The 24,013-nt window shown below is 44.0% G+C and overlaps 1 protein-coding gene across 1 annotated transcript in view; it reads right to left on the bottom strand.

Annotated features, from left to right (window-relative positions):
- Positions 1-24,013, bottom strand: part of HID1 (HID1 domain containing) — a 1,473,500-nt gene that overhangs the window by 1,272,066 nt on the left and 177,421 nt on the right. The window contains exon 2 of the mRNA XM_044090525.1: positions 12,486-12,635. Coding sequence (XP_043946460.1) covers positions 12,486-12,635 — 150 coding nt within the window. The remainder of the gene's footprint in view (positions 1-12,485; positions 12,636-24,013) is intronic.

Genomic DNA, 24,013 nt, shown 5'->3' with positions numbered 1-24,013 from the left:
TAACCTGCACAGGGGGGTAAGATTGGGTGCCCCCCCCCCCGCTTGCTGATGTACCACATTACTGTGGTGTTGTCTGTTTTTATAAGGAGTACCCCTGGCCTGAGATGGGGTTGGAAGGAAGTCAGAGCCTTTTGCACTGCCATCATTTCTTTCTGACTGATGTGCAAGTGAAGTTGCTGGGCATTCTAAAGGCCTTGGGTGCACCTGCCTGCTATGTGAGCACCCCAAGCAATGTCTGAGGCATCAGTGGTGATGGTCTGGCCGGAAGTGTGGAGGATGAAGGGAAGACCTTTGTTCATGGCACAGGCTTCTGTCCACTAGAGAAATTTTGGCCCTTATACATGGGATCAGAGGGAGGGTGGTCTCTAGGGACTGAGAGTGCTGACACCAAAGTTACTTTAAGTACCACTGAAGTTTTCTCATATGAAGCCTGGCTAGAGGGATAAGAAGGATGCAAGATGCCATGTATCCCAGGGCTTACAAGAACTTCCTCGCAATGAGGACTTCTGGAAGCCAGCTGGGTGAAGTAGAGAGGCAGGAAGCTCTGCTTTTCTGGGGATAGGAAGGCCATTTGGAATTTTTCTGGTGGGGTTTTGTTTTGATTTCTTCTCGTTGATGGTGAACCCTAGAGAAGTTAGGAGTGATTTGACAAAGAGAAGGTCCTGGAGCAACTTTTCTTTGCACTCTGCCTGAATGAGGCAGTCATCCAGGTAAGGATAAATCTGTATACTTCTCTGTCTACAGAACGCTGTAGCCAGGGCCACGCATTTGGTGAATACTCTGGGAGCAGCTAGATAAGCCAAAGGGCAGCGCAGTCAGAACTGAAAGTGTCGAGAGCCTGCACTGAAGTGCAGGAATTTTCTGCACGATTCCCTGATGGGGAAGTGAAGGTAGGCATGTTTTACGTCTAGTGTAACTAGCCAACCATTTTTTGTTAGCATAGGCAGGAGCTGTTGCAAAATTAGCATTTTGAATCTGGGGACCACCAGGGAGGTGTTCCGTTTGGATAGATCCAGGATGGGGTCTGGAATAAAAACTTTTTCCTGTTTGATCTTGGGGAAAAGGTTCTACTGCCCCCTGGGATATGACAGTTTGGCCCTGTTTCAATGCCTCTGCCCACTGGTTTGGGGGGAGGTTTGGGTACCCTCTTGGAATTGGGAGTTTGCTGAAAGAGAATTTGTATTACTGAGAAATGATTTGTAAGACCCATTGGTCCTTGCTTATAGAAACCCAATTGTCTTTGAAAAGGGTTAGCCTTCCTCCTAGTTTTTGATGAGTGAAGGGAGGGCAGAGAAGGGAGGGAAAGTCATTGTGCGTGTTTGCCATAAAAGGTGGGCTTAAAACTCCCTGCTTTAGAGATGGAAGTGGTCCACTGATCGTTTCTTTGCTGGCCCTGGGATAGGGGCCTGGACGGCCTGTCCTTGCAGGGCTTACCTTGGCCCTGTCTGCTAGGTGCAGCAAAGGCCCAGTGCTTAGAAGGAAAGTTCCTGCTGAATTTGGGAGGTTGAACTTGAAAAAATCTTTTACTGTTTGCATAGATTTTGTTTCGTCTTCCATTTTTTTAAGCACTTCTGCTTTTTCCCCCAAACAGGCGCTCCTTATCTAGGGGTGCATCAATAAGTTTAGACTTGACATGATCAGGGAGAGGTTGTTCCTTCAGCTATGCATGTCTCCTAATAACAGATCCTGTTACTGCTGCCCTGCTAGAAGTTTCTAGGGCATCATATCCACATTGTAATGAGTGTTTGGCCACTTGACAAGCAGAGTGCAGTAAATCTGCAAGCTCTTTAGAGTTGGCACAGTCAGGAGAGGTAGCAATCTTCTGTTTTAATTTTTCCAAAGTGTGTTTTTGATATTTTAAAATATGGAATTGACAACTGAGTGCTCTGATAGCTAAGGTAGCTGTATACTTTCTTACCCAATCTGTCCAGAGCTCCGGCGTCTGTCAGAAGGAAGAGGATTCTTGGCAGAACTGGTCTTAGCTTCTTGGGTCCCTGTGTAATGACCTCAGGGTCTGCAGCAGGATTCCTGTAGAGGTACTTGTGAGAATCCGGTACTCTGTAGTACCTGTCAGGTTTACTTAGAGCAGAAGGTAGGGCATCAGGGGCTAAGATGGATTCATGGAAAACATCATCCACCACTTCTAAAATAGGTGGGATGGCCAGGCGGTCTGTGTTGGAGCAGGCCCAGAAACTCTCCAAGTCTTTTCTTAGACGGTGGGAAGTATTGAGATTCTCACTGAAAATGTCCCCTGAGGGAGTGAAGGGTTTCCCCAAGTGAGAGATCCTCTGGAGAGGAGGCAGAAGGAATGGATTCCTCTGCATCTGAAGCCTCAAACAGTTAAGGGATGTTGTTCCTCTTCAAAAGTAGAATAATCAGATTCCTCAGACTCTTGGTCTGTCATAACTTCTGGAGAAGGATGCCTTTTCCTTTTAGGAGTAGGGGCCTGAGTACCTCGGATAAGGGAGACGAGATCCTCCTCCATTTTAAGCATTTGTGCTTGGGGTGGGGGAGCAGTAGCAAGATGGTGGCTAGAAGCAGATAATCATAAGCAAAGACGTCAGGTTTTGTCTAGAATCGGTAGTGCGAAAGGTCTCCTTGGAATCCGGTGCCTGTGTCACGGCTCCTGACCAACCGAGGCAGAGACAGCCAAAGGCTTGGAAGACTAAGTAGATTTCTGCGGCATACCAGACTCCGAAAGGGTCTCGGCAGAGGCCTGCATAGAAAGCGAGTTGGGCATCAGGGGCTCCGAAAGTGCCTCACTGAATTCCGGAGAACTGACGACTTGCTTAGCAGTAGCATCGTCAGAAGGCTTAGCCTTGTGTGGTCTGTCTCTATCTTTATCTCTACATTTTTTTGGAATGTCCACAGATTGTTGGATGATGGAAGACATATCAGAATTTGAAGATGGAACACGAAAATAATTGTCTACAAAAAGAGCTCTACAGCAAATGGTTCTGGCATCAAAGAGGGCACACAACCAGCAACGAGGGACATCGTGGTCTGGGCCTAAACAAGTGATGCAGTAAGAATAAAAGTCTCGGTGTGGATCTGCTTTCCACAGGCGAGACAATTGTTAACTTATTTGGACATCGGTTAGTGCAAGAAAACAGGGTCCCCAACGGGGTACTTAGCTTTAGATGTTTTTTGCTGAAATTCAACTTCTGGTAGCGACCGACCGGCACTCGTGCGAACTGCTTCTGCTATGGGCTCCATGGCAAGAAAGATTGATGTAATGACGTTGCCTGCCTTGCTTTATAGCACTGACGACCTGATGTCAGACTACAGGCGATGGCACCCGGCGCTCAAAAACATTGACTCTGGTATTCGGGCCAACCAAGGGCTACCACAGCAGGGATAACCCACAGGTGATGACTGCAATAGTGAAACACAAAGAACATCTACTACTTTGTGGACATTGTATAACTGGAGACTCAGATATCCAACTTCAGATTTGTTTCTGCAGCAAGAGTTGTTTTATCAAACATTGTGATTCCTTCTACCCATCTATAAACAAGGGCTGTACTGTAAATTACTTTACTGCAGAAGTTAAGTTTAATTTCAGCTAGTCATATGAGTTAATAACATTTTAAATTTGTTCTATGCAATTACTGTCATATAGTCATTACCATGTTCAGTTTTTAATCTTTGTAAAGTGCTTAGGCCATAAGCGCTTATATAACCCTGAAATCTCTCCATATTTATTTTTTGAATATTTATGTGATATCAAATATGAATACAGGTTAGTTTCTTCTCTATAAGACTACATGTATTTTAAAATAGAGTCCAGAAAGAAACGCCCACAAAACTTATAGAGGACTGAAGACACTCAGAGTGCTTTTACAGGGTCTCTAATGATTCATTTGGTCTTGTGAGGACCCAATAAATTTGTCGAATGCCCAGAACTGTCCACAACTCCCTTCTTTGTGCCATGCAACCACAAACCACTCCGCTTAAATATACAGGGAGAAAATGCTTTTGCAGAGGTGCTGCACTCCCCAGTAGTGGAGTTTTGCAGCCACACCCCTGATCTTTTGAATTCACTCAGTCTTAGGAGTAAAACAGACATTTATTACAGTAACACAATCTTTTCTCTTTACTCCAAACAGCCCAATCAAGGAGTCACTATATAAAAAAAGACAACAGGTTTACCAAACCAGCACTTAGCTAAACAGTTTCTTGACACTTAGCATAACAGCAGGAACCAGTCAAATTAAATGGGTCTCAAGAAAATAACAAGTGATCAGGTGACACTGACAAGTGTTAGGGAGTAAATTTAAGTTTGTATAACTAGCTAGTATTCTTCATGTCTGTGTACAAGAACCCTAAAATCTACCTATAAAAATATATATAACTGTATAATGTGTATAAGAACCCTAAAAACTACCTATAAAAATATATACAATTGTATAATTAGTACTAACTAATTCTACAATTACATATATTTTTATAGATAGCTTTTTGGGTTCTTGTACACAGACCAGAAGTCATCTAGAAAGATGAAAGCGATCTTTGTTAACAATAGGTTATGAAAATAGAATATGATTTTTACAATTGATTTTTTACATGCAAAGTGTATATGTATATATTCATATATATTGTTTGATTGCCAAATGGACTAAGGTTGATATATTTTCAGCCATGTAGTATATTGTCTTGGATAAAATCACAGACTTAATAATCTGGTTAAATAAGAGGTACCACATCATTATAAATTTTATTTAAAGTACATAAGGGTTATATTATTATGACAGCTACTAAGTAGGGCAGGAACAGCTTAAATGTCACACTGATGGTGGAAGGAATGTGAATTTAACATGTGTACCAATAACGCTTTGTTTTACAGCACAATAAACCACTCCCTTGCCTGATAAAAAGTATATACATATTTAGAAAGCTTGTGAGGAAACTATTACTCTATTTTTGTTTTACTTGGTTCACTTGTCTGAGTACTCAAAGGATTTTCGACTGGAACTGACAGCCTGCCTTGCTTGGATTACTTTCGAATACTTAGTAATTCTGTGCAATTATATGTATATATACATATACATATATATATATATATATATATATATATAATTTTTTTTTTTTTTTTTTTTTTTTTTTTTTACTTAAGACGAGTATAAGTTTGCTACTTCTACTACGCTTGTCTGATCTGATTAATATACAGTGATTAACTAGAGATATATGGATTGAAAATCTTCCACACACAGAAGTTTCTTACACTGTTGGGCTGTGGACCCACTACACTTGTTTAGTGGGTTGTTTTGAGACTTCGGGGATACCACGGAGATTACTTTTTTTTTTTTTTTTTTTTTTTTTTTGAGAATACGTTAATACTACCTTCCTCTCTATCTTAAACACACAGACTTCTCCCAGGACTATAAGAGTTAAATCTAACTTTACCCCATGGCTAAAACACGAGACAAAGCCTGAGAACATTGGCACAAAATAAATCCCCAATTGCAAATCAAGCTTACTGAGAACTGAGAAACAAAGCAAAAAAAACAAACAGGACAAAATAAATTATTACTCTGACATAAAAACTAAACACCAAAATAACCCACAAAAATTCTGGTCAGAAATAAACAACACTCTTACCTGGCAAATCCAGCATCCCCACTACTAATAAAGAGTCAGATGACATACCTATCCAATTCAACAAACTCTTTACTGAAACTATTTTAGCCCTCTCCAACCATCAAACCCCCACTCCTACTCCAGCTACTCCTCTACTGAGGAGAAATTCCACCACCTTCTCTCTCCAACCTGCCTCAACTCAACAGACTTCTTAAGAAATTAAAGCCCACTATGTTAGTTGCAGACAAATTACCAACACAGTTTTTATGACAAGTTGCTGAAATAATTGCCTATCCAGTTTCCATTCTTATCAATAGATCTATATTGGAACACCAAGTCCCTACCATATGGAAAACCTTCCACATTATTCCACTCCATAAAGGAGGCAATTCAACTGATCTGTCTAATTACCAAGTGCAATCCTATCCCCTCTGTCTAAGATAGAGAGAATTGTTCATAAGCAAGTCATGGACTACCTGAATATAAACAAGCTACTACCCAATACACAGCACAGTTTCTGTCCATACCACAGTACTACCACTGTGCTGTCATTTACTATTAACCTTCACAGAAACACTGGTAAATACGTATCTTTTATCTTTCTAGAAAGTCTTTGATATGGTCTCACACTGCAAACTTATTAATGCCCTCTCCAAGTTGAAGCTATCTCAGCCAACTCTTGCCTGGTTCCAGGACTAACTAACTGGGTGCCAACAAGCAGCACGTTGGAAACAGGAGCTTTCACCCCTTCTACCTGTAACCCTAGGAGTTCCCCAAGGCTCTATATTAGGTCCCCTACTCCTTTTCATATTTACAAATAACCTTCATACCTCAGCCCCTCAAGCCTCAGTCATTCAATATGCACATGAGTATACAGCGACATGTGCTACTACCCTACAACAACTACAAACACTAACACAATATTCCTTCTAAACAGTAGAACCTAACTAACAAACTCCCACCTAATCCTAAACCCCAAAAAACCAAACTCATGCTATTCTACCCCACTAAAGCTATTTTCCCCTCCCCACATTCAACGTTGTATCAATAAACAACACAGTCATCTCACCCTCACCTCACAACAAACTACTGGGAGTAGAAATAGACAGCAACATGAGATTTGACATATACATATCCCAAACCATAAAAAAATACACAAAAATCTTGGTACACTACATAAAAACAGGCAATGTTTTATAAAAAGTGCAAAAGCTACTATAGCTCAATCCCACCTAATCTCAACTTTATTCTATGTATCACCCATATTAACTAACCTAAGAAAAACAGTCTTAGCAAAACTAGACTCCGGTTATAACAAAATCGCCAGGTATGCAGCAAACACCTTTTAGGTCTCACTGCTATTCTGCATTCAAACAACTCAACTGGTTAGAACTCCTCCAACTCTTACTCTTTAATCAATTTACCACGGCCCCAAAAATCTTCTATCAACCCAAGAAAACACCATCCCTGTAAAACCTACTACAGCCATACTCCAGAGCTCTAGCAACAAACCTCTTATAAAAACAACCACAGCCAGCAATCTTGCTGGAAAAGCTGTCTACTCATACTACACAACCAAAATCTGGAATGCACTACCTTCCAACATAACATCCTCCACAGCCTTAACTCAATTTAAAAAAATGCTAAAAAGTCACTTATCCAACAAGTGGCTATTCCCATGTACTGCTCCCAATTAAACTGTCTCTCTCAACTAATTCAGTTACTTCTTCTAAGCTAAGCCAAACACAATGCCAGACACACTTGTCATAGGTGACTCCATAGTCAGACACACTGACGTCCCACTCACCAGACTGAACAAGGAGAGGGTCACAGTAAGCTGCCTGTCGGGCGCTAGAATCCGCCCCATAACACAAGCACTCAGGTCACTCCACAGCAAGTACAAGTATGACTCAGTCATTGTCCATGCCGGTGTGAATGACCTGAGACGTACCTCCCTGGACTACATGAAAAGAGACACAGAGGAGCTCTCAGATTATGTATCCCAGGCTGGTATGACCCTGACCCTGAGCAGTATCCTACCTTCACCAAGAATGATGCCACAATACAGAGACAAAATGATCAGTTTTAATAATTGCCTTAATTTCTGGTGTCATTCTAAGGGGATCCAATGTCTGTCTGCCTGGAATGACATGCTTGACAAGCCACGCTGCTTCGCAAGGGACGGCTTGCACCTGTCACCCTGGGTTCCGGATATTGGCAAAGGCTCTTGCCACCCCATAGTGCCTTTTTTAGACAAGGCTCAAATTCTAAACCCACCGCCCTAGAAAACAATAATGGAAAAAAAATAAGGGTAATGCTGCTCAATGCCAGAAGTCTAAATCTCAAGATGCACGCCCTCGAAGCCCTCCTCAGTATGGAGAACATCGATGTCTATGCTGTGACTGAAACCTGGTTCAAGGCTCCTGAGAGCACCGCGGCACTATCAGGTTTTACCTCATATCATGCGTTCCGGCCCCAAAACCCGGACCGTACCACAAAAGGAGGGGGAGTATCCATATTCATCAAGGATACCCACACCTCCAGGCTGGTGGCAACTCACGAAGCATCAGAGACCATTCAAGTGCAATTAACCATAGGCAAAACTGCTCTACAATTTGTAGCATGTTACAGGCCACCCTCTCAAACTCAGGAACCCCACACAGCCTTCCTGAAGACACTGGAGAGTATAAATGTCTCTCCAAACACCACCATATTGGGTGACTTCAACTACCCAAACATAGACTGGGAACATTACTCAAGCCCCAATACCCTAGCCCAAAGGTTCCTGGAGTTCATAAACTCAAATGCTATGGAACAACTTGTCAACATTCCCACAAGAGGTGAAAATATACTAGACCTGATCATCACAAACATGGGGACAAAATGCTCCACACCGGAAGTATATCCCTCATTGGTGAGATCAGGCCATACATAAACTAATCTCACTGGAGATCCACATCCTGCCCCCACCCCCAACAAAAAAGACCACAGTGAAGAACTTCTCAAAAGCCAACTTCACACTTCTTAAGACTGGTGTGGTATCCTTCAAGGCCCCTGAGCCATTGGAAACCACAACCCACGCTGCTGAATCCCTTACAAATGCTTTCTACGAGCACCTCCAGGATTGCATGGATCAAGCAATCCCAAATAAAATCAAGACCCTTTCCACCAAAGGCAAGCGCCCGATCTGGTGGACCCCAGCCATAAACAAACTTTACAACAAGAGGAGAAAGCTACTACAAGATAGAGCAAAATCCCTAAAAGGGAAGACATCTCTGATCAATACTAGTAAAAAAACTACGATCACTCATAAAATCATCCAAGGCCAACTTTGAGAGAAAAATCGCCAAGGACTCAAAAGACAATCATAAGGCCTTCTTTAGCTATGTTAGAAACCTGGGTGGAAACTCCCAGATATGCTCAGAATTAGTCCAAAATGATACAAAAATCACTGAACCCACAGACATTGCAAACATACTGGCAGACAGGTTCAGTGCAAATTTCTCCCCTCCCTCCCCCCAAAAGGAGAAATATCTATCCCAGCAGAGTGTAGCCTCCCAATCATCTCAAATGCCCAGATGAGAGCTGCTCTCTCTAAAGCTAAAAACACAGCATCAATGGGACCGGATGGTGTCCCCGGCCGTGTGCTACACGAACTCAATGAGGAACTAAACCCACACATAAGGCTGCTGTTTAATCTTAGCCTTACCACAGGATACGTACCCAAAGAGTGGCGTACGGCAACTGTGGTCCCACGCCACAAAGGCGGTGCTTCTACAGACCCTGGTAATTACCGCCCCATAAGCTTAACAAGCCTGGCCTGCAAAGCTATGGAGAGGATCATAATGGAACTCATAAATAAAGACATAGGGGACCTACAGACATTGGATCCTACCCAATTCGGCTTTGTCAAGGGCAGATCATGCCTCTTGAACTTGGTCGACTTTTTTGAAACAGTCACCAAGGCCATTGATGAGGGTAAGGCAGTTCACACAGCCTACCTTGACCTTGCAAAAGCTTTCGACACAATACCCCACTCGGGTATCATAGAAAAGCTCACCAGCTTAAATGTAAACCCATATGTCACAAGATGGGTTGCAAACTGGCTCAAGGACAGAACCCACAGGGTTAGAGTTGCTGGTGCCATGTCAGACTCCAAGCCGATCACAAGCGGTGTCCCACAGGGCTCAGTCCTGGGCCCCCTCTTGTTCGACATCTACTTTTCAGAAGTGCAGGCAAACATAGGAGGATTGTGGCTGACAAAGTTTGCAGATGACTGCAAACTGGGCGCCATAGTTGAAAATCCATCAGACACAGATATCCTTCAGAGAGGTCTCATAGAAATGGATAACTGGTGCCAGAGCCATGGCCTTAAGCTAAAACGCCAAAAAATGTATAGTCATACCCTTTGGTAAAAACAAGGTAACCCCAAGTTACAACATAGGTGGCAATCCATTAAGCACAGAAGAGGTTATCAGGGACCTGGGGACCCAAGTTGACAGTAACCTTTCTTTTGACACTCACATTGCCAAAGTGGTTAGGAGGACCTTCTACATTGCCCACCTGATTATGAAGGGATTCACATCCAGATCAAGGGAGGTCATTGTTCCCCTGTACTCTTCACTTATCAGACCAATGATTGAGTACAATGCCCCATTCGGAATGTATCTTACCCAACACCTGCAGCAATTGGAAAGACCCCGAAAGTTCCTCACCAAAAGGATAAAGGGGCTCAAAAATATGCCATATGCTGCCCGACTGAAGAAACTCCAGCTCTATTCAGTCGCATACCGTCTGCTCAGAGGTGACCTGTGCCTGACATACAAGGCCATGTCCAACCCGGAATTAATGGACATGCTCCACCTCAAAAAATCCAAATCCACCAGAGCCACAAGAGCAAGAGGCTTAAACCTCAACACGGATATAAATAGGATGTGCTGGAGGGACAGATTCATCACCCAGAGACTCCCTATGCTGTGGAACAGAATCCCGGTCCATGTGAGACAGAGCACCTCGCTGGCTCTGTTCAAGAGGAATCTTGACCAGTGGATGGGAGATCGTAGGTTTACCCCGGGGATCATCTCTGTATCACTGCTGGACAGAGGCACGGCAAACTAATGGGTATAGTATTCTTCAACCTAAGGGGTGGTGAAAGCCACACAACTCTGGCTAGGCTTATAAATGCCCTAGGGCAGATAGCCTAGTATGAACCTATGAACCTATAATTCTTAAAGCTCTGATAAGCGGTGGTACCATGTGCTCAGAAAAACATCTGTACCTGTATCTCTAACTAATTCTCTACAGTAACTATTTAATGTTTGTATGCAATCTGCAAACTATGTATGGAAACATACGTAACTCACTAAAATTTATAATGTTCTCAAAGTGCATTATCTCGTATGTGTTATGTACTCAAAGTTTGCTGAACTTGTATGTACTTTGTGGAGCTTTTCTCCCCGGCCTCTGTTGAAAAAGGATGTGTATCCAGTCGGACCTTCCCAGTAAACAAATGTAAAATCACCTTCTTCTTTCGGCTTTTCCCAGTTAGGGGTCGCCACAGTGGATCATCTGTCCGCTCATGATTGGCAGTGGAGTTTTACAGTGTCGAGTAGCCAGCCCGGAGTCCAACATTCCACCGAAGGCACACACGCACGCACTCACACCTAGGGCCAATTTAGAGTGTCCAATCCACCTACAGCATGTCTTTGGGATGTGGAAGGAAACCGGAGCACCCGGAGGAAACCCAAGTGACCATAGGGAGAACGTGCAGACTCCATACAGAAGGCACCCCAGCCAAGGATCGAACCAGAGAACCTCTTGCTGTGAGGCAGCAACGCTAACCGCTGCACCTCAGTGGCCGCCCAGTAAACAAATTTAAAATAAATAAATAAATAAATGAAAATAAATATAAGGTGTTATAAACAGATTGGGATTTTTGCCATCATATGGCAGAGGCACCAGCAAAGGAAAGCTGCATGACAGTAATGTTATGTACCAATGAACAGAGAAAAGACAGCTGATTTGGAGAACTCATGTTTGCAGATGAAGCTGCTCTGAGAAAAAGACAAACAGAACGGCGCAGGGTCTGTGCCAGAAATCATGTGTTGAAAGAATAAAGGAGTTTAAACGTACACATCCATGAGAAAACACATGGAAAAATAATAAGCAATGCATTAAGATTCAATTAATTTAATAAAAAGAATAAGGTGACAATTTAAAAGTGGATGAGGCAAACATTTCATAGGTTCATAGGTTCATAGATTATTACTAGGCTAACTACCTTTGTGGGCCATTTTAAGCCTAGCCAATTACCCAATGTGAGAATCAAACCCTGCACCTTGTGTCTGTAAGGTAAACACATTAACCATTATGCCAACCTTGTGTGGTATAAGTATGCTTTTCTTATGAAACTGCTAATACAGAGAAAGCATCACTATAAAATGGCAAGGAACAGGTAGAAGGCCATCCTGGAAATGAGAAAATGATACAGTAGCTGCAGCTTATCTGTATTGTCAGAGTAACCAGATGCATGTACACAGAACAAGCACCTGTCCATTAACACATACTATGTTCCTATTTAGTCAGAGAATGCCTAAGCCAAAAGCACCACACATGCTATGTAGTGCTGTCCACAGTAATGTTTCCAATTATCCTGCTTAAAGGAACTGGCTCACCTATTCTCTGCAACATTTATGATAACCTTTTGATATAACAACAAGGTAAGGAAGGCTACATTACTGGTAAACAAGTTTAACATGAAATATGAAGCCTTTGCAGTAATTCTGTCCATTATAGACTGATGCACAATTACCCTGGAATAAAAGCATAACAAGTTATTAACTGGAATGCGAGAAGAGGTGCATTAAGTGTAAAAACGTACTTCGCCAAACAATGTAATGACTTACCTTGTAACAGAGGGTAGCCAAGTTAGATGGTGACTCCTCTCTCACAGCTCGGATTTCTGCTGCTGGTACAAGAGCAAATACATCCTGAACAGAGGTTGCAGTGTCTGCCCAAAACTGGTCCCAGAATGCATCATCTGTTGCCTCCACTGGCTGTAATAAAGAAGAACAAAATCATTCAATGTGAGTACAGTAAAGGAAAACAAAGTATATCTTATTAAAACAAAATACTTGGCATGTACTGCTGTTTGGGCAGTTTTTTCCATCTCTTTTAACTTTCTGGTCTAAAACCCTGCATTTGCACTTTTCTAACCTTTCCTGTAACTAGTCTAGTCCAGACAGAGATTTGCTGTATCCAGGACTGTATGTAAGCTTCTGAAAGTACAGTTTTGTACCTACCATAAATGTAGATGTCCGATAGGTATGCATCTGCACTCATCACATATGGGTTGTCCTGCCTCAGGCAGCCCTTCGGTCGGCCGGATTCCAAAGTCTGGGTCTGGCCTCGGCTGATGTCGCACTTTCCCCGACGTCAGAGCGTCTGGGGTATAAAAGCATCAGCCGACGCCATTTTCCTCAGTTTTTCTTGCCCCAGATGCCAGGTGCCCTCTAAGGAAGGCTAAAATTTGGAGAGATGCCTTTTAAAAAACAAATCCAAACATGCACAGTACTATACACACAAATACACCATAATAGATCCCCCCAGCTAGCTATAAGAGGGGTAAGTACCCAAGAAATACCACTATAAGAGTGGATAAGCACCCAAAAAATACCACAGAGGGGAAGGAGGGAGGGTAAACCTGACTGCAGATGCATACCTATCGGACATCTACATTTATGGTAGGTACAAAACTGTACTATGTCCTTCAAGGATGCATCTGCAGTCATCACATATGGGTAGAATACCATAGCCAATCTGGGGGAGGAGGTACTAAGTAAAGGATGGTGTAGCTAAAATACCCTGCAGGACTGCCGTAGCAAAGCCTGCTCTGGATCTGGAATATAAAGGTAAATTGTAATGCTTGGCAAATGTATGCACGGAGCTCCATGTAGCAGCTTCTAAAATGTCCTTGGTAGCCACCCCTCTTAGGAAGGCTGTGGAGGTGGCTGTGGCTCTCGTGGAATGAGGTCTAATGTTAGCTGGCACAGTTTTTCCATGAAAGGAGTAACAAAAATGAATGCAATTTCCTATCCATTTTGAAATTGTCTGTTTGGAAATTGCTTTTCCTTGTGCCCCAGCAGCATATGCTACAAACAGCTGGTCAGTCTTTCTGTAACTTTTAGTTCTGTCCAAGTAGTAGCGCAACTGTCTGTGTATGTCCAGGGTGTGCAGAATTTCTCCCCTTTGTTCTGTGGTTGTGGGAAGAAGGTAGGCACGTGAATAGCTTGATTCAAAGATACCCTGGATACCACCTTTGGCATAAATGTAGGATTGGTTCTCAGTGAAACTCTGTCCTGATGAAAAATAAGAAATGGCTGTACTGTCATTAGAGCTTGTAACTCAGATACTCTTCTTGCTGAGGTTATGGCCAGAAGGAAGGCAGTTTTCCAAGACAGAAACTGTAGATCCGCAGATGCTGCTGGTTCAAAGGGAGGAAGTGTTAGTTTTTCCAACACGAAGTTAAGGTCCCAAGTAGGTAGAGGTGGTTTCCTTGGAGGATTGATGTTTTTGATTCCTCTTAGAAACTGTCTCAGGAGAGTATGAGAGAAGACAGGTGGATCAACATTGTATTCTGCTGAAATTGCTGAGACATGTATCTTAATGGAAGAGTAGGACAGGCCGTTGTGGAACAATTCTGCCAAATATTCCAGTATGTGTGCCATGTTCAACACTGTCACATCTAGGCCCTTTGTTGTGTTCCAAGTGTGAAATCGTTTCCATTTTGTTGAATATGCCTTCCTTGTGGAAGGCCGGCGAGCTTCCATAATAATATCCTTGACTCTCTGGGATAATTTATCCTGAGGAGGAGTCAAGGTATTTTCCAGGCAGTTAGTTGCAAGGTTTTTAGGTTGGAATGCAAAGTCTTGAAATTGTGCTGTGTCAGTAGAAGTGGACATAGAGGGAGAGGCCACGGTTTCGTATGTGACATGCTCTTTAACAGTGGGTACCAGTGCTGTCTTGGCCAGTTTGGAGCTATCAGAATCACTCTGGGCTGCTCTGTTCTGATCTTCAGTAAGACCTTGGTCATTAATGGGAGAGGTGGAAAAGCATAAACTGTTAGAGCTTCCCAGCTGAAAGAGAGAGCGTCCACTTTCCATGCTTGTGGGTGGTATGTCCTTGAGCAGAATTTCTTCAGTTGATGATTGTGGGGGGAGGCGAACAGATCTACTTCCGGCCTTCCCCCATGATTGTGTTATGAGTAAGAAGATGTCTGGGTGCAGCATCCATTCGTGTGCATCCATGATATTTCTGCTTAAGCTGTCCGCCAGTATATTGTCTTTCCCTGGCACAAACTGGGACTGCAGCTGTATGTTGAGTTTCAAGGAAAGTTCCCATAGGTTCATTGCCAGTCTGCAAAGAGGGTAGGAATGGGTGCCTCCTTGCTTGTTTATGTACCACATCACTGTGGTGTTGTCTGTCCTTATGAGTAGATGGCCCTGATGAAGAAAAAGTTTGAAGGCCTCGATTGCATGTATCACTGCTAGCATTTCCTTTTGGTTTATGTGCATGCGTAGCTCCCTTTGTGACCATAGCCCTTGGATACATCTGCCCTCCATGTGTGCTCCCCAACCTTGGTCTGAAGCGTCCGTAGTGATGGTTTGGTTGGCTCTTGGCTTGCTGAAGGGCAACCCACTGTTCGACTGGCAGGCTCGAGCCCACCACAGAAATTCCTTTTGGTGGCATGGAATGAGTGGGATCAAAGTTTCTAAACTGTGACTGTGCTGAGTCCATAAACTCCTTAGGTACCATTGTAATTTTCTCATATGCAGCCTTGCTTGTGGAATCAGAAGAGTGCAAGATGCCATGTAACCCAGGGCCTGCAGTATTTTCCTTGCAGTCAGCTGAGTTTGTCTTGTCAGATTCTTGAAGTAATCCGGTAGTTGTTTTTGTTTTTCTTCTGTGAGAAAGGCCATTTAGGTGGTAGTGTCTAGATCCGCACCCAGAAAAGTTATTCTTTGGGATGGAACAAGTCTTGATTTGTGGATGTTGACTGTATATCCCAAGGCCTGCAGTAGGTGGATGGCATAATCCAAGTCCTTTAACAAAGTTTGCTTGCTGTCCGCTTGTATCAGGCAGTCGTCCAGATATGGGTAAATTTGAATCCCCTGAAGTCTGCAGTGTGCAATTACTGATGCCAGGCATTTCGTGAATACTCTGGGCGCAGTAGATAAGCCAAAGGGCAATGCTGAGAATTGATAATGCTCTGACCCTGCAAGAAATCTGAGGTGTCTTCTGCAATCTTGTCTGATAGGGACATGCAGGTATGCCTCCTTGAGGTCTAGAGTCACCAGCCAAGACCCCTTGCCCAGCATGGGAAGGAGTTGCTGTAGAGTCAGCATTTTGAATTTTGGCACAATGAGGTAAGTATTCAGTGCGGACAAGTCGAGAATAGGCCTCCATTGATTTTCTTTTCTTGGAACAAGGAATAGTCTGGAGTAAAATCCTTGGCCTTGTTCTGAAAGAGGAACCTTTTCTATAGCTTTCATTTGTATTAAGTTGGAAATTTGTTTCAAAGCCTCTGCCCTCTGATTCGGTGGCAGGTTTGGCATGCCTTTTCTTTTTGGCAATGTGTGGAAATGGAACCTGTATCCTTTGTCTATTATTTGCAGTGTCCATGTGTCCCTTGTAATGCTGTGCCAATTTTTTGAAAATAAAGAAAGCTTTCCGCCCAAAGGTGCTTCTAATTGAGCCCTGGTCGGCGGAGTCAAAACAAAGTCATTGAGTCTGTCCTGGTGTAGCAGTTGTAGTTCCTGCACTACCTCTCTGGTTGGGAGGCTGCCATAGACGGCCTCTGTAGGAGCCTCTAGCTTTCCCTCTACCTCTGGCACGCCTGTTCCTGCCTCTCTGAGATCTGTCTGAGTCCGGAAAGGACCAATTCTTAGTAGGCCAATTTCTGCTGAATCTCGGTGGTTGGACTTGCAGAAAGTCTTTGACTGTTTGCACAGATTTTGCCTTTTCTTCAAATTTCTTTAAGACCTCTTGAGCCGTGGAACCAAATAATTTTTGCTTTTCCATAGGAGCATCCAAAAGCTTAGCTTTAACATGGTCTGGCAGAGATTGTTCCTTCAGCCAGGCATGCCTACGTATGACTGCACCTGTCATAGCTGACCTACATGAAGCTTCCAATGCATTATAACCACACTGCAAGAAATGGTTACTAACCTGCTGGGAGTTATGTACCAGATCCTGAAGGGATTTGCGATCAAGGGGTTCAGATGAAGACAGTTTCTTATGCAATTCATCTAACAAATACTCTTGGTACTGTATCATATGAAACTGACAATTTAATGCCCTCATGGAAAGAGTTGCAGAAGTATACACTTTTTTACCCCATCTCTCTAAAGCTCTGGACTCCCTTTCAGAGGGTAGAGGATTTCTAGCAGTGGCAGCTGCAACCCCTTTTGGGCCCTGTGAAATAGTTTCTGGATCAGCAGAATGGGCCTTGTACAGGTGAAGATGTGAGTCCGGGACCCTGTAGTACCTATCCGGTTTGGCAGGAGCCGGAGGGAGAGTCAGGGGTTGTACTAGCATCAGAGTACACATCATGAATGACATTCAAAACAGGAGGTATAGCTAAAGGCCTATGCTGAGGTAAATGTAAAAAGGTCCTTAATCTCTTTCTAGAATCAGAGAATTCCTGACCCTGCCATTGAAAATGTTCTCTCATAGAGTGTAATGTCGCACAAAGGAAAACTCTTCAGGAGGGGAGGCCGAGGGAATGGATGCTTCAGCATCAGAATCCTCGTAGGCCGAATAAGCCTCCTCCTGGTGGTCTGACAGAGTAGAGCCATCAGAGGACTCATCTGAGGAGTGGGGGTCAGAAGGCTCAACCCTATGCCTTTTGTCTGGGGGTGGTTGTGAGCCCCTGTCCGGATGAGGTTGAGAACCTCTAATTAAGGATATAAGATCCTCTGCTAAGCTAAGAATCTGTGAGCCAGTAGAGGGTCTCTGAGAGGTAACCTTGGGAGGCAAAGCTTTAGAAAGTTTATCAGCTTTAGCCCTGGAGAAAGCCTTAATGGACATGGATGCAGGAGGTCTGGCTGCACCACGTGCAGGAGTAGATTTGTCTAAAGGAATGGTGTCAGAAGGTTCCTGGACACCAGTTTCAGTAGGTAATTCAATAACCGACTCGGCCGGGGCCGAGGTAGTCGGTTGCGCGGTTTCGGTAATCGGAAGTACCAAGGACTCGGTTTCGGCCAAGACCGAGACACTCACGGTAGGCCTGACCGTGGTTTCAGCCGAAACAGCGGCCCGCGCGTGTCGGTCCTTGTCCTTCCGTTTTTTAACTAAATGCGAAGTCGGAGTCTCCGACGGCATCTTGTAAGCAAAACTAGCCCCAAAGAATTCCTCTGCAAACTCCGACCGACGCCTAAGAGTTCGTTGGTTGAAGGAAGCACAGGCTGAACAGGCCGAGACGTCGTGGTCTGGGCCTAGGCAGGGGAGGCAGTAAGAGTGGAAATCCTTATGAGGTATTTGTTTCCCACAAGTTAAACAATTATTAACTTTATCTGACATCGGCTGAGGCAAGAAAGAGTCCCCAACGGGGTACTTAGCTTTTTCGAAGTCTTCGGTAGCTGAATCACAGGAGCTGGCCGACCGGCACTAGCGAACTGCTTCTGCTTCGGGCACCACGCGGCAAGAAAGACTGAGGAAAATGGCGTAGGCTGATGCTTTTATACCCCAGACGCTCTGACGTCGGGGAAAGTGTGACATCAGCCGAGGCCAGACCCAGACTTTGGAATCCGGCCGACCGAAGGGCTACCTGAGGCAGGACAACCCATATGTGATGACTGCAGATGCATCCTTGAAGGACATCCCTCCAAGTCTTTCTCGGTGGGAGTGGTAAGCACTAGGTAGCCCATCTACCACAACAGGAGTGCTTTCTGGCCCAAAATTTGTAGTTTATTGGCCGTTTGGCCAGTTTTTCCATCTCTTTCAACTTTCTGGTTTAAAAGCCCGTGTTTGCACTTGCTTCCTGCCTTTCCTGTAACTAGTCTAGTCCAGATACAGATTTGGTGTATCCAGGGCTGTTTGCAAGCTTCCGAGAGGCGCCAAAGTCTGCTCTTCAATTTTTCCCTTGGATCTGCTAGTTCTCTCCTCTCCTGCACTTTTTCTAGCTTATTAGTCTAGCACTTTACCAGACTTCTTGTAGTAAGTACTGTAGCACACAAAAGTGCTACCAGCACTAAACTTTCTACAAGGAAACAGCTGCAGTACTTATTATTAATGCCCACCCCTTCAGGCATGTCTAAAGGTCAGTTCCCTCTGCTTTCTCCTATTAACCTGGTGAACTTGGGTATCCTGAGGCAATGTGGCAACTGCCGCATGTACACTGACAACCCTCTCCTCTTCCCTCCCAACACTCAGATTTGTGAGAGATGCACTTATGTATCCAAATTGGAAGCCACGCACTCTCCAGCCAAGATCAGAACAGATAGTCAAGAGGAGAAGGTCAATACTTGCAGCACACCACATGGAACACATAGCCCTCCAGAAAACACACCAGCACAGCCTTCACATAAAAACCCAAACAACACACCCACCTTCACGGAGACTCTCAATAAAAATCTACCCAAACAGCAGAGACCTCCAAGGCAGAAACGCACTCGACCACCACAACACAACACTAATCACGAGATACATAACTCTCCATAACAGTCTGCCACTCAACCAAACCCCCAAGGCAAAATAGTATGCCCAGCACACTAGTCATTGGCGACTCGATAGTGAGGCACACTGATGTCCCACTCACTAGGCTGAATAAGGAGAAAGTAACAGTCAGCTACCGGTCAGGTGCAAGGATACACCACATAACGCACACACTCAGGTCCCTCAACAACAGGTACAAATAGGACTCTGTCATTGTACATGTTGGGTGTGAATGACCTGAGCCGTACAGTACAGTTGTGTACACTTACCATAAATGTAGATGTTAGAGTGTATTCACTGTTGCAGTCATTACATTTGGGTAATCTGCTGGCAGGTTGCCCTCAGTTGGCCTGAATTCCAAAGTCTTGGGTCCTGCGTCGGTTGCTTTCTCCTCTTCCATGACGTCAGGTCGTCAGGGGTATAAAACAAGCAGCCAACGCCATTTTCTTTAGGTTTTCTTACCCCAGATGTCAGGTGCCCCCAAAAAGGTGGCAAATATATATATATATAAACTATATGTACATTCATCAATACAAACTTTACCTTCATCTACAAGCAAATACACCACATAGATTGTAGAAGATAGAGAAGGAAAGATAAACTCCAGAATGAAAGGGGGAATACGGGCGGGTAACCTGGACTGCAACAGTGAATACACTCGAACATCTACATTTATGGTAAGTGTACACAACTGTACTATGTTGTTCATGTTTCACTGTTGCAGTCATTACATTTGGGTAGAATCCCAAAGCTATGGATGGGAGGCTGGAGCTAAACAGCATTAGGTGCGGCTATAAGGCCCTGCAGAACTGCAGTGGTAAAGCCTGCCCTGGACTTACGAGTAGAGAGGCAAATGACAATGCTTTGTAAAGGTGCGAACAGAACTCCAAGTAGCAGCCTCTAGAATGTCTTTAGTAGGTACTCCTCTGAGAAAAGCTGCTGAAGTAGCTGCAGCTCTGGTGGAATGAGACCTGATTCTCTTGGGCACAGGTTTGCCATGATGTAAGTAGCAACAGTCTGCTTTGAAATAGCCTTTCCTTCTGATCCTGCAGCATATGTCACTAGTAATGCTCAGTTTTTCTTAGAGCTTTAGTCCTGCTCAAGTAGAATCTTAGTTGTCTGTGTACGTCCAAGGAACGCAGAATTCTCTCCCCCTTGTTCTGCAGATTTGGATAAAAGGTTTGCAGATGAATAGTTTGGTTAAGAGCTACACTGGAAACTACCTTAGGCATAAATGAAGGATTGGTCCTCAGAGACACCCTGTCTGGGTAAAATATGATAAAAGGCTCTACAGCCATGAGGGCCTGTAGCTCTGAAACTCTTCTTGCTGAAGTAACTGCTAGTAGCACAGCTGTTTTTCATAAGAACTTTATATCAGCAGTAGCAGCTGGTTCAAATGGAGGCAGGGTGAGCTTTTCCAACACATAACTGAGGTCCCAAGCGGGTATTGGTGATCTTCTGGGAGGCCTTACATTTTTGGTTCTCCTAAGATGCTGTTTTAGTAAAGGATGAGAAAAGATTGGTGGCTCTGTATTTTAATGAGCCGAAATGGCAGAGGCATGGATTTTAATTGATGAGAAAGATAGGCCTTTCTCAAGCATCTCAGTCAAGTATTGTAATATCTGAGGAATATCTGGTTCTGCTGTATCAGTTCCTTGTGCTTGATTCCAAGCACAGAATCTCTTCCATTTATCAGCATAAGATTTTCTAGTACTAGGCCTTCTGGCTTCCAAAATGACATCCATCACAGCTTTACTGATAGGTGTTGTTTGTATAACTACATGATCAGCCATGCTGCCAGGTTCAGTGTCTGGAGTTGATTGTGCAGGATCTGATTGTTTTGCTGGGACAGTAGTCGAGGTCTTTGAGGTAAGGTCTAAGCTGGGTATTGAGACAAGTTCCTTAGGATTGGGTACCAGTATTGGCGGGGCCAGTCCAGGTCAATTAGTATTATCTTTGGTTTCTCTTGTCTGACTTTTAGGAAGACCTTGGGTAGAAGAGGCAGAGGAGGAAAGGCGTAAACTGATAGGTTTTTCCAACTGAAGGATGGGGCGTCCACTTTCCATGCTTGTCTATGATAAGTCCTTGTGCAGAATCTTTTCAACTGATAATTTTGAGTTGAGGCAAACAGATCTATGTCCGGGCTCCCCCATTTCTTTGTTATCATGCTGAAGACTTGTGGATCTAGTTTCCACTCGTGAGGGTCCATAAGGTCCATAAGGTTTCTGCTTAAATCGTCTGCCAGAGTATTTTGTTTTCCTGGCAGGAATTGAGCTTGAAGATGTATTTGGTAAAAGTCAAAGCTGTGTCCCACAGTGCCATGGCTAATCTGCAAAGGGGGTATGAGTGCGTGCCCCCCTGCTTGTTTATGTACCAGATAACTGTGGTGTTGTCCGTCTTTATCAGTAGTTGTACTGGATGAAGTAATCCTTGAAGGCTGTCAGGGCATTTTGAACAGCTAGCATCTCTTTTTGGTTGATATGTAGATGCATTTGTTTTGGGGTCCATATGCCCTGAATGCATCTTCCCGCCATGTGGGCCCCCCATGCATAATCTGATGCATCTGTTAAGGTTTGGCTGGCAGGGGGTAGGGTGAAGGACCGTCCCATGTTTTGGTGACATGCCTTTGCCCACCATAGAAACTCCTGTTGTAGGCAGGGAATGAGAGGAATCATTGTTTCCAGACTGTGACAATATTGACTCCATAAGCTTTTTAGGTACCATTGAAGTTTTCCCATATGCAGTCTTGCATATGGAATCAGTAGGATGCAGGATGCCATAAAGCCCAAAGCCTGCAGAGTTTGTCTTGCAGATAACTGTTTTTTTTGTTGCCATCAGTTTGAAGTAAGTAGTCAGTTGCCTTTGTTTGTCTGGCGTGAGGTAAGCCATCTGGGCAGTTGTATTCAAGCTTGCACCAAGAAATGTTATTTTTTGAGAGGGTACTAGTTGTGATTTCTTTTCGTTAGAAGCCTTTTCACAAACGCCAGGTGTTGAAGAAGAATGTCCTTTTTCTCTGCTTGAATGAGACAGTCGTCCAAGTAAGGATATATTTGTATACTTCTTTGTCTGCAAAAAGCAATTACTGGTGCCAGGCACTTTGTAAAGACCCTGGGCGCAGTAGATAAGCCAAAGGGCAGAGCAGAGAATTGGTAATGCATTAAGCCAGCCTTGAATCTGAGGTATCTTCTGCACGATTCCCTTACTGGGACATGCAGGTATGCCTCTTTTAGGTTTAATGTCACCAGCCAAGCATTCTTGCCCAGCATGGGCAGAAGCTGCTGCAAAGTCAGCATTTTGAATTTTGGAATGTCCAGGTATGTGTTCAGAATTGATAAATCCAGTATTGGCCGCCAGGCCTTGTCCTTTCTGGGTACCAAGAACAGTCTTGAGTAAAAACCTTGTCCTTTTTCCCGTTCTGGTACTGTCTGAATGGCCCCCATATCCATGAGGGACGTAACCTGTTTCTGTGTCTCTGCCTATTGATTTTTTGGCAGATCCGGCCAACCATTTGCCATTGGCAGAGTATGGAAATGGAATGTGTATCCCTGTGATACTATGTTTAGTACCCACTTGTCCTGGGTTATTAACTGCCAATTTTGAGCAAAAAGTGCTAATTTTCCCCCTAAGGGTGCTGCCAAAAGGTAAGTGCTCGGTGAAGGCAGAGGAAGTCATTGGGACGGTTTTCTGTAGGTTTGCGCTTTATCTCCTCCAGATTTGGAGGTAGAAGCACCCCATTGCTTTGACCTGTAAGAATCTTGTGCCTGGTATATGGAACCCTTTGGGCGTCTGGATTTGGTCTTTTGAGCTCTGTCTGACACAGGAAAGGACCAATTTTTTTTTGTAGGCCAGTGTCTACTGAATCTTGGTGGCTGCACTTGTAAGAAGTCTTTTACAGTTTGCATAGACTTAGCCTTGTCTTCCATTTTCTTTAAACCTCTTCTGCCTTAATACCAAACAGAGTATCGTGCTGTAAAGGTGCATCCGGTAATTTAGCTTTAGCATGATCAGGCAAATTTTGCTCTTTTAGCCAGGCATGCCTCCTAATCACAGATCCCATAACTGTGGCCCACAGGAGGCCTCTAAGGAATCAAAACCACATTGCAAAGTATGCTTTCCAACTTGTTCAGCTGCATGCAATAATTCCTGCAATTCTTTATTTTCTGCACATTCAGAAATCAACATCATTTCTGTTTCAGCAATCCCATAACATGTTGTTGATACTTGAGCATATGAAACTGGCAGTTTAAGGCCCTAATAGCCAAGGTTGCAGATGTGTAAACCTTTTTTCCCCATCTATCCAGTGCCCTCGAATCTCTGTCAGAGGGGGTAGGATTTTTTTGCTATTGAGGCCTTAACTCCCTTTGGACCCTGTGAAATAGTTTCAGGATCAGCAGCAGGGTTTCTAAATAAAATTTGTGTGAGTCAGGGATCCTGTAATATCTGTCAGACTTGCTGGGAGCCGGAGGTAAGGAGTCCGGGATCAATCTAGACTCCGAAAACACATCATCCACAATGTCCAACACTGGGGGTATGGCTAAAGGCCTGTGCTGAGGGAGAAGGAAATCCCTGAGCCTCTTTTTTGATTCTGAGAAATCTTGACTCTCCCAGTGAAAATGCTCCCTCAAAGTATGCAAGGTTTCTCCAAATGAAAAATCCTCAGGAGGTGATGCAGATGGGATAGACTCCTCTGCATCAGAATCCTCATAAGGAGGTATAGATA

The sequence above is a fragment of the Protopterus annectens genome, chromosome 12.part0, assembly GCF_019279795.1.
Source record: "Protopterus annectens isolate FY-2018-M chromosome 12.part0, PAN1.0, whole genome shotgun sequence".
Classification (NCBI taxonomy): Eukaryota; Metazoa; Chordata; order Ceratodontiformes; family Protopteridae; genus Protopterus; species Protopterus annectens.
This window is presented reverse-complemented; position numbering and strand designations above follow the sequence as displayed.